The following is a 13691-nucleotide window of genomic DNA, read 5'->3' as shown; positions in this document are numbered from 1 at the left end:
ATGGAAGTTACTTATGGCACTGATTTTTGCATGTGAAGCATGTTCTAGGGTGGAGAACCTGCTGAAACAAGCAAACTATGTATTTTAGATGCACTAAGTACAATAAAGAACTTCTGAACTATGTTTCCTATGATGCTTTCAGAAGCAGATGCATTGGAACATTGCAAAAGCTAAGGAATATTCAGCATGTGATTTTTAGATGACATTTCTGGAGAAGGGAACTGACATGAAAGCAGTGCCTTTTTCAGAAATAAAACTCATATTAAAAACATGTATGTCCTTTCACTGAAATTACATAGGTATTGAACATGATGTGTTAACACACACCTTTTAGAGCTGTCTAATTATATTTAACTATTTATGTGTTTGCTTGTTTCTTTAGAACATGGAGGCAGGCTTTTCAGAAATGAGGAATGAGCTGCAGTCGCGGGATGCTCTCTGGAGAAGGATACAACTGGAATGCCAACAGATGCATACAGAACTACAGAAAATCAGACAGTATAAAGATATGCAGGAAATGTATGTTGAAGACAATATTTAAATGAATAAGTACTTCTGAGCTAATAACTTTATTTTTTACATTTAATATAAATTAAAGCTGCTTTAAAAGATACTCTGGATTCAAATGTCAGATTCTAAACAATATTAGAATAAACATTTTCATTGGCAATTATAAACAAGATTGCAGCAATAGATGCAGGCTCTGTAAAAAGTCTTTAATGCTGCCTAGTTCTTTACAAGTCAATGCATTTCATCTATTTCTGCTTATATGTTTAGAAGCCTTTTCCATTTTCTCAGCATTGAAACACTTTGGAATTAGTGTGATTAAGATTCTCCCTAACCTCCTTTGAGTAAAACATTCATCTTTTTATGGTTTATCTAATTTACTGCAGCTATTTGAGATTATATGAAATACCAGTCTGCAAGAGATTTCAGGATTCTTTCTGCATGCACTTGTATTGTCCTTAATCTCTAGAAATCTCACAAGATCCAACCTGGTTTAGGCCAAATCTTTGACTGTTGTTTTCTTTTTCATCAGCACACTGGTTTTCCACAGTTTTACACTGTGGAGAGGATGCTGTAAGGTTATTGAATGCTCTGCTTGTTTCATGTTTTGTTTGTTTCTTATTTAAAGGCATCATCCATCTTGTGTACAACTTACTGAGCGACTAGAAAATAAAAACACCAAGTTATTACTATTAGCACAAAGTCAAGAATGCCAGCGAGAAGAGCAAAATCAGGTATTTCATATTATTAGGTATTTCCAGGTCTTAATATATATGCATTATAATATTTTTAGAAGAGAGCAAAGTGCTGACCTTGGGTATGTGCATATGTAGAAGAGAGCAGGAGGATGAATTGTAGTTTTAAGAGAGCATGAAGTTTTCATATATGAGGAAGTTTTCACATACGGTTGCATTTCTGGAGGTAGGTGTATAGCTGTAAAATTGACATTCTGATTCTGTGCAGAGCTAGCTACTTCACCGAAGTAATGGAAGAGACCATGCCTAAGCATCAGTGTGATTTGGGTAATACCATGCAAGTAATAAACCCTCTAAGGCTATGAGTAATTAATAGGCTGTAGGAGGTAAGTAGTAGTTTGTGGGTGGTGTCAGATGTAAGATATGCCAGCAGATCAACTGATACAAATCACTAGGACAGGTAGCTACACAAGGCCAAGCTTAATCAGCCGCCTGCTGCACAATCTAGGGCAGTGCTCTTCAGTTTGAACTACACATCGCGTTGCATTGCACATTTCTCAAGTGCTGTGTGCAAGCAGTGGCGGCATAGCACTGTGGAATGGCATATGGCTTGGCAGGCCAAAACACTTTGGGAGTAGAGGATGCTCAGAACTCCTCTTCAGGCACGTTGTGGTTTTGCTGAGTAGCAATTGAAGCAGGAATATCTCTAATTGCATGCAGCTGACTCGGATGCAGCAATTTTGGCGTGATAGTCATGATCTAGCTCTTAGGGTTTTTTGCATCTCCATCTATCTGTTTACAATTCTAGTATTTCTGTGTAGTTTGCATAAATAAAAATGAAATGCCATCTGTTACTGATTGTGTACAGTCCTGCAAGGAATTATTAAAATAGGGTTCACAGGTTGTTTGCTGGGTTTTGTAGTTTTGTTTCTTATACAATAAAAAATCTATCAGTGCTGAATTGTTGGTTATAGTAGAAAGATTATGAAAACAATCTTTGTGCTGATTCTTTGGAGAACTCTACACAGGAGACAGTGCAGAAAGTTTGACCTTAAAATATATATGTAATGGTAGGAAAAATTCTCATAAAGTGATTTACTGTATATGCTCTTTATTTCTAACACAGTTTCTCATCAAAGAGTCTCTAGATTGATTTATTTATATTGCCCTAAGTTAATTTAGGCTGCATTAAACTTATTTCAAACCTAAATTAACTTAGGAACAATATAACTAAATCATACTTAAGTTTATTGAATGGATATTTCCTTGGATAGTCTTTGCCATAAATTCCAATTTTTAACATTATTCTAAGTACATTCTTTTTAAATGTCAATTTAAATACTTTGTATTTTGCACATTTCTAATACTGAATAGGTAAATGCAAGCACAACAGAAGGGTTGTTAAAAAAACACCCATAAAAATAAATAAAGCTATAGCACTGATTCATGAAGACATTTTATTATGCAATCTCAAAAATCTCTAGTTCAGTTAAAAGAGTTGATACCTTGGAAGCAACAGCAAAAAAGTCACTGATAGGTAGCAAGTGATGCAATCATATTTAGTGCACACCATTTTTTCTTTTTGAAACATATTTGCTCCAGATAAGAAACCATGTTTATCGAGAGGAGCAGTCCCATCGCTCTGAGCAGGAAAGAACGAAGACAGAAATCTCTGACCTGACAGAAGAGCTTCATCAGAAGGAGATCACTATAGCAACTATCATGGAGAAAGCTAGTCTTCTGGAAAGACAGTTAAAAATGGAGTTGGAGATAAAAGACAAATTGTTAGCAAAACAACAGGTATGCAAGCAGGCAAAACCAGTGTAGATCATTTTACTCCACACCATTGGTAATGACATACATTATCTGTGAAAAAAGACATTACATTTCTTGCTGTAGTTTTCAACAGCAGTGCTGTAATATCTGTGAAGTATTACTAGAGCAGCCAAATTGATACTGGAACAAGAAAGCACTGGCAAATGTCAACTGTACATCTAAATTGCAATTCATTCTGACCATTGACTGTAGTTATAATTTTATCAGGCAAAAGATCTTGAAAACTTGCAGTTTGTTGTTATTATATGCACTTTATCATTAGAACTGTATTAGAGTATCTAGAACATCTTTTCAGGGGGGTTTTAAAGCTTTTTGAAGAATGTTACATGTCTGCTTAGAAAATTCTGGTGATTTTAAAGCTGAAAACTGTAAGATACCAGTGTTTTAAGGTCAATTTTCAGTTTTAAAAACAAGTGTGTTAACTTCATTACTTACTTTTGTAAACCAGAAGAACCTTCATATTTAGAGGCTTCTGGGAATCTCTTGGTTTTCTGAGAAGGTCACTGCATATTGAAAGTTATAATTCATGTAATACTTCACTTTTGACAATGGCAAAGTTAGTGTTTGGGAAAATGAGAGACACCTACTGTGTGGCTTTACCCGCCTATATTCCCTATCATATCACTAAAATAGTGGATGTCATTCCTAGACTTCATGACTAAGATTTCATCCAGTTTCAGTGGCCTGAAAAATCTGTCCCTCTTTGTATCTCATAACTGCAAGTGAACTTCCATATTTTCCTAAGTGAAAATATTTTTCCTAAGTGAAAAAAGGTAAATAAAATCGGAAGCATTGCATCTGTGTATCTTTTATAGATGGTTTAAGAGTTCTTTCTGCTTTAGTATTGCTGTATTTTAAACATATTATAGTTAGTTTCATATTTCTTTATGTATGTTTTGTAAAATTAAACATATATATCTATACTCAGTGTTATTTAAAGTTAACAGTAATATTCTTGTACTTACCTGAGAATTTAATCTTTTCCTAGTTGTTGGATTCCCAATACAAAGTTAGGAGCTCTGAAAACACACATCTAAAAGAGATGGTGGAAAATGAGGTATTTTTTGCATGGTATTTTTCTTTAATCTATTCAGTATGCAGAACAGTTACTTATATTTATTGTAAATGTAGATTGAGATCATGGCAGATTTAGAGATTTCTGGCTTGAGTAAAATAAATTAATAGAAATAAAGTGCAAGACATAATCAACACCAAGAGGATTTAACTTAGCCTGAAGATGGGTATAGCTAGGAATAATTTTGACCTTAACTGTAGTAAACTAGAAGTAAGCTAAATTTTTCAGTAACTGTCTAGACAATAAACAATTTCTTAGAGCCTATTTTTTGTAATTTACATCATTTATTTCAGAAAATATTCATTTTTAAACAGTCAGCATTCTCACAGAGACAAAGATACATCCCGTTTTTACTATTTTTCCCCTTTGTACGTGTGATATTTAAATGAGTGTAAAAAACAGACATATTTTGCCCCCACCCAGCTTATTTTCAGAGTTCAGCATTTATTTTTCTTCAAACAGGAGATGTTTAAAGTTTACTTCATAAAAAGTGTGCCATAATATCATGTAGTACAGTAGTTTTAATGCGTATAATAAATATTATATATGCTGCCTTCCACACAAAGCTTCAAAACATCTCCTGCTTACAGAACATCTGCAGTTATTTTATCTATCACTAGAAAAAACACTGAAATGTTGCTTGTAAATCCTGCTGTAAATACATCTTGGGGGGATTTGTAGCCTGTTAATTGCCTTACTGTAGACTGACAAACGTATGAAAGAATGCCACTTTTTTCCACACCCTTAAAATAGCATATATGGCTATCAGAGATGTATTACCTACACATACGTGTACATTATTGTGGATATATGTATGTGTATATATGACACATTATTGTGGAAACATAGATAGATGTGTGTATGCATGTCTAGCTCTTCTCTACGATGGTATTCTTCATGAAGATTGAGAAGAGCTGTCTGGCAAGAATCCTTGCAGATACCACGTCTGTTAAGTTTTGACAGTAAAATCCAGTTAGTAGATATACCAAGGTCACTACACATATCAATGCATTTGTGGACTTAATAAGTCTTTCCTGCTTTCCTAGTGTATTGTGAAAATCTAAACATTAAAGACTGTGAGGTATTCAATGCTAAGATTGCAGGAACTGGAGAGATTTTTACAGATGTGTTTGTATAGTACAGCAGAGCACTACACAGGCTCCCCAAACTAGTGCTAGCTTAAGTCAGTGTGGTGTAATGCATCACCAGGCAGGGTTACGTGTTTAGATTTCAAAAGCAATGCAGCTGTGCCAGCTCAGTTTTGGGGCTCATGCCATTATAACTGTACTGCTGATTCTAGAGCTATTAGTGGTAGTGTAACTTAGACTTCCTGTGTTCTGCCGCTTCTCCCCACTTGGGAGACATGTCTGAGCCCCATCCTTGCAATAAATACTAAATTTCCTTTTACTTTCTGGCATTTCCATGCCAGCTTGGCTCATAAATTTCCCCTAAAACTAGCTAAACGAGGCAAGGGTTACAGGAAGAGATGACATTAGACCAGATAGTGCAAGGAACAGACAAGCTTTCAGTTGTGCTAGCGGTATACTAAGAACCAAATCCTTAATACTCATGAGTTACCAACTTAGAATCATAGAATCATAGAATGGTTTGGGTTGGAAAGGACCTTAAGATCATCTAGTTCCAACTCCCCTGCCATAGGCAGGGACACGTTACATTAGACCATGTTGCCCAAGGCTCTGTCCAACCTGGCCTTGAACACTGCCAGGGATGGAGCAAAAGAATGAGGAAAATCTAGAAATATATGAAAGCAAAACTTACTAGAATGTTTTGAGTTTTTGTCTTTTGTGTATAATCTGGTCATGGACCTGTTGGAGCAAGTCCAGAGGAGACCACAAAAATGACCAGAGGACTGGAGCGCCTCTCAGTACTCGATCAGGGCTTATAAGATGGAAAAAGACTTTTTATCAGGGCCCCTAGTAACAGGAGAAGGGTCGAGTTTCTTTAAACTGAAAGAGGGGAGATTTAGATTGTTTATACGAAAGGGTTTTGTTTGGTTGGGTTTTTTATGAAGATGGTGAGGCACTCCCACAGGTTGCAACCTGGTCTAGTGGAAGGTGTCCTTGCCTGTGGCAGGGATGTTGGAATAGGTGATATTTAAGGTCCCTTCCAACCCAAACTGTTCTATGGTTCTATGAAATAATTTGAGATTTTTCTGTTAATGACAATATACTGCTATTGCAAATACATTTACACAATGCAATGCAGTATTCTGCAGAGAAGTAGTTCCAAATTAGCTAGCTCTGGTGTGCAGCATAGGCTTCATAGAAAAAGTGACAGGACAAAAAAGGAATGGAGTATCCTGGCTAGCCAACTTCCAGAGCTAATCTCCATCTTCCCCTCTTGATATCCTAGCGGATGGGTCACTTTAGGCCCTAGTTGCAGATCACATGTTGCTTGCATTTTCAGTATTATGACTTGTATTGGCTAAGCCAACTGAGAAGCAGGGTTTAGTAACACAGAGCACGCTGTGCTAATGTGGCTTTACTTTACTGCTTCTGAAACTGAAGGTGACTGTGTCTTGACACATATATTAAATTGTGCCTGTAGACATACCCTGTATCAAGTAAAGTAATGAACTTCTATAATGTTTTCTTATTATTTGTAGTGGAATTGCTACTGGAGGGAGCAGTACGGTCTGCAGCTATAGCTGTTCTGGTTGCTTCTATGTCATAAGTTTTACAAAGCAAGTGATGAATTTACAATAATAATACTTTGAATGCATGCTTGTTGAGAAATTTTAATTTGTTTTATTGTGTTAAGGAGGCTGTTATTCCTTCTTTTCCATTTATCTACGGTGGGTTTTTTTCTGGAGGCAATTCTCTTGGTTTGCTCTAAGTGCCGCATGATTATATATAGTAGCTAGGTGTTTCTTTAGCATTGAACATAGTTTTGTGTTTGCCCGTTGAAAATACTAACATCCATTTATTGTGGAAAAGATAACTATATAATGATGGCTTTATCTCCTTGCACAGAGTATAGATTCACCTAACAAACAACATGGAAATTTCATATTATCCATTCACAAACCAGAACATAAGAATGTAAGATTACAAAGTAGTCTTGTTAAACTACAAAATGACACAGAAACATCGCTGCTGGGTCTCATGGATACATATGGAGAAACAGAGCACAGCTACCAAACCCACTCAAAGATGAACGAAAAGGAAGAGAGGTAATTTTTAGATTGTACACATACATTAATCTTCCTATAGGTTTTTTGGAAGCATCTAATTGGGCTGAACTGTTAAGCTTTTCTTCTGTTTCTGCTCATTCAGAACTCCCACCAACATAAATATCAGACCTAGTTAGTATACTTGTAAGCATTCCCTACCTTTTTCTAGGTGGCTGACTGAATTTGGCAATAAATGAAGTCCTGGACATGTTTGATCACTTTTTAAATGTTTTTCACCTAAAACGACTGTAAAAACTTTTTATATGTGCTGCATAAGTTATTCTTAGTTCCAGGTTTTGCAAAACAGGACAGAATGTATTTTTACTGCCAAATAAAAACAAGACAAGGAAAGAACATAAAAACCAACAAGCGAGGTAAACTGCTCTGCAGGAGGTTATCTTAATAAGCAGTTTGAACTACAACCCCTGCTGGAAAGTTCTCTGTCCCACCAGTTTCATTTGCTGGAAGTTTCCTTAAATGTATTTTAATGCTTTGTCTAGTTTTGGTGTTCTTGAGTGACCTGATTTTTAAATGAAACATAATTTCAGGTGCCCTGAATAAATCATTACTACAATAAACTCCTTGTTAGGGAAAAATAATGAGACAAGAATACTCAGACTATAGAAAACATTGTAGTGATGACTTCCTTCTTATTTCCCTGTATTCAGTGAAGCACTGAATTACCTTCAAACATGTTATAGTCATGGCATTGCAGTAATAAAAAGAAAATTAAGCCCCCTGCAAAACAATATTTCACAGTACAGGAGAGTAAAAATTAGTAGGAAGCTAAATATGTTGATCATTTATAAAAAGATCTTATATGGTAACACTAATGTGAAACCATTGAAGCCAAAATTGCACAGGTTATTTCAAACTCATATATTTAGTCATTGGCAAAATTCAAAGTTATTTTCTTTCTGCAAAATAGAAAGGCATCCTGTTATATGTAGCTACATTCTTGCTTAAAACTTCCTTTGAAATATTTTGCTAAATGTATAGTTTAGTGTTTTAGGTAGTATTCATATGTATCCAAATACACATATGTGTTCTATGTATGCATGTACATATGTATGCATATACATAACATACATAAATATATGGAAATGGCAGGTATGGCTGTTTTCCTAAGTTTCAAATGATAGAATCATAGAATCAACGAGGTTGGAAAAGACCTTGAAGATCAACAAGTCCAAACTTTACCCCAGCACTGCCATGTCCATCACTGAACCATGTCACTAAGGGCCTTGTCTGCACATTTTTGAACACACGCAGGGATGGTGATTCCACCACCTCCCTGGGAAACCTGATGTTGAAGGTTTTCCTGAAACAAATATTTACAAACCAAGTTTCAGAGTATTCTGTACCTGCAGGTCTCATAATTTCAACAAAAATTGGTCAGTGCATTTTCTCCTCATGCTTCCACTCTCCTTAATAGAGAGAAAGACAGATTTACTCAGGAATTAAACTTTCTGTACATGAGGAACTGTGAAATTTCACTCATGAGAATTTAAGCATATTAGACAATAGAACTATAGAGGTAATTTGCAGGATTCTGATTACTTAGCTATTGAAGACCAATGTTAAACCAAAACTGGGAGAGAGAAAACCGGGAGAGGAAACCTTTCTGACAGAAATCACAAGCACACTACTGAACACAGTTTAAATTACAATTCTAATTAATCTGATGGAACAGAGCTATTGAGCCTGGTTTTCAGGATCTGAAACGTGTGATTTATCTGCTAAATGAAAAGCTATTTAGCTAAATAAATACATACACAAATTCCACATGTAGTGTACATACACATCAGCCAGCCAGTCTCTTTAAGACTGGGCCTTCTCTGTACTGTCAGTTCTCTGTTCCCAAACAGGAACTACCTCAAGATTTTCTCAGAAAACCGACATTAAATTTTCAACCATCAAATGTATGCAGATAATTCAGGCAATTTATGTTGCTTGAGTTAAGCTCTTGGGTATATTTTATTTTATCGTGAGCATAAACCATGTTATTTCTGTTTTAATTTGCAGTTCTGTTTCCATGGTAATTATGGCACTGGAGAAAGGACAAAACCAGTATTTTTTATGGAGTAAAAAAAATAAAAAACATGGTGTTTGTGCAAGGGGGGTGTTTGTGTTTTACAAAGTTATTTTCAGAAGCTTTACTTTTTGTTTTTCCTGTTTGCACTCAGAAACCTAGAAAGGTTTGCACAAGTACAAAAAGTAAAGTCTTCAACCAACTATATTCTATAGTGTTTTTCAGTTATGTCTCCCAACCAGTACTAGAATCCAAGGCATGGGCACTGGCATTAGCCAGGAGACCTCTAGAGAAAACACAGGAAATTGCAGGAAGTTCTATTAGCGCTTTAGAAAGAGGCTGGATTTCTGCTTTCATTCAGTATGTGGGGAATTTCTAAATATTACAGAGTAGGATATGCAGGAGTGGCATCTCTTTCCTAAAAAAAGACTGTAGTCACATCCTACCTACAATCACTTTAACTAACTACTGTTCTCATATATGGTACTTGACTTACTTCTAAGCACCATTTACAGAAGCTCTCCCCACCCTCAAGATTCCAATCCTTTATTTAGACCTCGGCCACATACAGTTGATTTAAAGTTTGGCATGGTTGAAGAGGACTTTCTCTGATGAAGCTGATGTGTTTAGCCTGTTTGTTCCAAGATTAAAACAGGCATGTGAGTTCCCAGTGGAAGGCTACTTATTTACCATAAAAATATGCACAAAATAGGTAATTGGTCAAGCCAAAGTGCCCTTTCATCATGTGGCAAAAGTGAGGGGTAAAGGCCAGGACTGAATCCCTGCTAAGGTAGCTGGAGATCACTTAAAGGATCTGTCTTGACAGTGAACTATGTGTCTTGAGGAGGTTTTCACTACCTTCTGGAGTACACTAAAAGCACGCTCTTAGTCATGCTCACAACTGTACCAGGTATTGCAGTAGATAAACTGGAAGCAGTGAAAACAACTTCTTAGGAAAATACTTTTTAACCATTTTTACAAACCAAGCCAGCAGTTATACTTGCAAGGTAAAAGTAACAACACAAATTCTGAAGACATTCTGGTCAATAAAGATCTGTTGTTTTCTTTCTCAAGACCAGGTATGTCAACCAGCACAAGCTGTGTAAGAAATTCGTTTTCCACCACTGAAGTCATTGGTCATATAAAGACCAGGCTGATTTTATATATGAGTCTGGAAAAATCGATCCTGTCTATATAAATTCCCTTTGTGAGGACATTGTTCTTTCACTTCTTGTCCCGTATGTCTTGTCACCATGTCAACAGTGATATTATTTTTGTCAAGCATGTGTATATGTTTAATACTCTCTGACAATAAACCCACTGAAACCATAAGTTTTTCAACTGCAGTTCTAGTGTATTTGCACTGCCAGTATTAACAAATGGACAGTTTTGAACAAATTGCAGGTATTTACCTGCCTTTACATTTGTATTCAAAGTAGAACTCTGTTCTTACATATTATTTTGCACTAAACTGGCAGATATTTAAACCCCAACTGTGAAATCTGTTTGAAGTGAAGGCATAGTATCCGTATCAAAGCACCTAAATGTAGGTGTCATATTTTTCCAAGATAGCAAACAGCCCCAGCAACAGTATGGATTACAGTAGGAAGTGAAGTTCCTGTAAAAAGTCAGTCCTTTTTTGGGAAGTATCTGATTTTGCTATCTAAAAGCCACCATAACTGCAGGCACCTGAGTCTGAAAACTCTGGTCTTAGTGAAGCAAGCTATAGCATAACAGTAATAACTGTTATTAAATACACAGAGAAGCAGTTCTAGGGGAAAATAAAAAAGAACACAGATCACAGACTTTACTGTGGGTTTACAGAGAAAATTACTTCCAAAAAGGTCAGAACACAAGATGAAAAAAATATTTGTGATTTTATTATTCATACCATCTATCTTCTGTGCCCTTCATCCAAACAATAGGTGGAATAGACTTTAAAATAGGGGGAAGGGAAGGAAAAGAGTATTCTGTGGCTAGAGAGCAGTGTGTTTATTTAAAGAAAAGGATGAAAGAAAGGAGGAAACTCTGCCCCCATAAAAGTAAACATTGTAACTGATTTAGAAAACTGGGAGGTTGCGTGAATGTTCTCAGAGAGTTTTATTTTAGAACGTAAAATAATAATATTATAGTAATAATAACATTATAGCATCATGCTTATAATTTGCTTTCCTGTAGCATTCAGAGTATCTTAATCACTACTTCTTTTATAGCCAGAGAAAAATACGTTCTTCATTAGTTCTCTGAGTTGTTCTGCACAGTCCATTGATGGAGTGCTCAGTTTCGTGTTTAAGGCTGTCAGGGTTTAACCTGGCAGGTAGCTAAACATCACACAGCGGCTCCTCACTCCCCTTCCCTTCCTGCAGCGGGATCGGGAGAGAATTGGGGGGAAAAAAGTAAGATTTGTGGGTGGAGATAGAGTTTAATGGTGCAGAAAAGGAAGAGATGATGACGATGATGATAACAACAACAACAATAATAATAATAGAATTAGAATATACAAAACAAGTGATGCATAGTGCAGTTGTTCAGCACCCACTGATCGATGCCCAGGCAGTGGCCCCGGCCAGCTTTCCCTCTAGCTTATAGAATAAGTATGACACCATATGGTATACAATATCCCTTGGCTCAGTCGGAGCCACCTATCCTGGCTGTGTCCCCTCCCAGCTCCTTGTGCACCCCAGCCTACTCGCTGGTGGGGTGGTGTGAGGAGCAGAAAAGGCCTTGGCTCTGTGTAAGCACTGCTCAGCAGTAACTAAAACATCCCTGTGTTATCAGCACTGTTTCCAGCACAAGTCCAAAACATCCCCATACCAACTACTGTAAAGAAAATTAACTCTACCCCAGCCAAAACCAGCACAAGGGATTAAGTACAAGCAGGGTTCATTAAGACCACACAGCCACCCTCTCCCAACACCACATATTGAAATTAAGATTAGAAAATGATGGTGTGATCTTTCTGCAGGAAATACCGTCCTTTCCCTGTGCTGGGCAAATCCTTATTCTTTATTAAAACAACAACAACAAAAAAAGAGCTGTTTTCCTTGGATCTGAGCAGCATTGCATACTCTTGAATATTTATAATAATTATACTTTAGTGTCAGAGAACTTCTCTTTAAAAGCTTTTATAACTGCATTTCAAATTAGTGAAGTGTTTTAGGATACTGCAATGGTAGGATCTTTTCAAACAGCTATCATGTTTAAGTATAGTAGTTCCCTCCCAAGACTACAATTCCAATTTTATCATAAACACAGGCCTCAGTACAATGGAAATCTTTACCTCGGTCAGAAATATCGTAACAGAAATGTATAAATTTTTTTTTTTCATGTTTTGCTATATAATCATAGAGTCATAGAATATTTAGGGTTGGAAAGGACCTTAAGGTCATCTAGTTCCAACCCCCCTGCCATGGGCAGGGACACCTCACACTTGACCATGTCACCCAAGACTCTGTCCAACCTGGCCTTGAACACTGCCAGGGATGGAGCATCCACAACTTCCTTGGGCAACCCATTCCAGTGCCTCCCCACCCTCACAGTAAAGAACTTCTTCCTTATATCCAACCTGAACTTCCCCTGTTTAAGTTTGAACCCGTTACCCCTTGTCCTATTGCTACAGTCCCTAATGAAGAGTCCCTCCCCAGCATCCTTGTAGGCCCCCTTCAGATACTGGAAGGCTGCTATGAGGTCTCCACGCAGCTTCTCTTCTCCAGGCTGAAGTAAATACATAATAATAAATACAAGTAAAGATGCAACTGAAAGTTAGTCTAATTCAGCAGACATGTGGCCAAGCTAGTCTTGTCAATATGGTTTCAGAATTGTTCAGTTAACTATCAGGAAAAGAAGATATTTTGAATGGGAAGAAAATAGCTTTCTTTTGTTCTGTGTGTTATCATTAAATCAGTGGCAAAATTAGTATTGCAGTAAAAATGCAGGATCAAAGATACCTGTACTATTTCGTTATTCAACAAAATCCTAGCTATTTGAACATAGTTGTTTAAAGTTATATTAGATCAAAATTGGGCTAATTATTCAACCATTAATAACAGTTTTTGTTTCTCATCTCACTTTCATATTTCATTTCCTCTATTCGTGTGGCTAAATGCATTCTAGTTCCTATCAGATTATAAATTATGAAGACACGGCTGAGAAGTGCTAACTTAGCTTCTTCCACTGAAAAGCTAACAAACAGGATGATATCCTTTGGCAAAGGACGGCCAACAAACATTTCAGGAGTATTGGTATTTTCACTACCTGAAGCAAGTTTGTGGTTTAGCTCTTGTCCTGCCACAATTATATGGCAAGGTTATTCAACTTAAGCTCCAGCAAACAGGTTTAAATTTGTGTGATTTA

At 36.6% G+C, this 13691-nt stretch overlaps 1 protein-coding gene across 1 annotated transcript in view; it reads left to right on the top strand.

The window, feature by feature from the left end:
* The window catches only part of DEUP1 (deuterosome assembly protein 1), a 47621-nt gene that overhangs the window by 27334 nt on the left and 6596 nt on the right, over window positions 1-13691 (top strand). The window contains exons 8-12 of the mRNA XM_030476361.1: window positions 383-519; window positions 1136-1241; window positions 2805-3002; window positions 4027-4095; window positions 7107-7306. Coding sequence (XP_030332221.1) covers window positions 383-519; window positions 1136-1241; window positions 2805-3002; window positions 4027-4095; window positions 7107-7306 — 710 coding nt within the window. The remainder of the gene's footprint in view (window positions 1-382; window positions 520-1135; window positions 1242-2804; window positions 3003-4026; window positions 4096-7106; window positions 7307-13691) is intronic.

This window comes from Strigops habroptila, chromosome 2, assembly GCF_004027225.2.
Source record: "Strigops habroptila isolate Jane chromosome 2, bStrHab1.2.pri, whole genome shotgun sequence".
NCBI lineage: Eukaryota > Metazoa > Chordata > Aves > Psittaciformes > Psittacidae > Strigops > Strigops habroptila.
The sequence above is the reverse complement of the archived record's forward strand: the minus strand, read 5'-3'. Positions and strand labels throughout refer to the sequence as shown.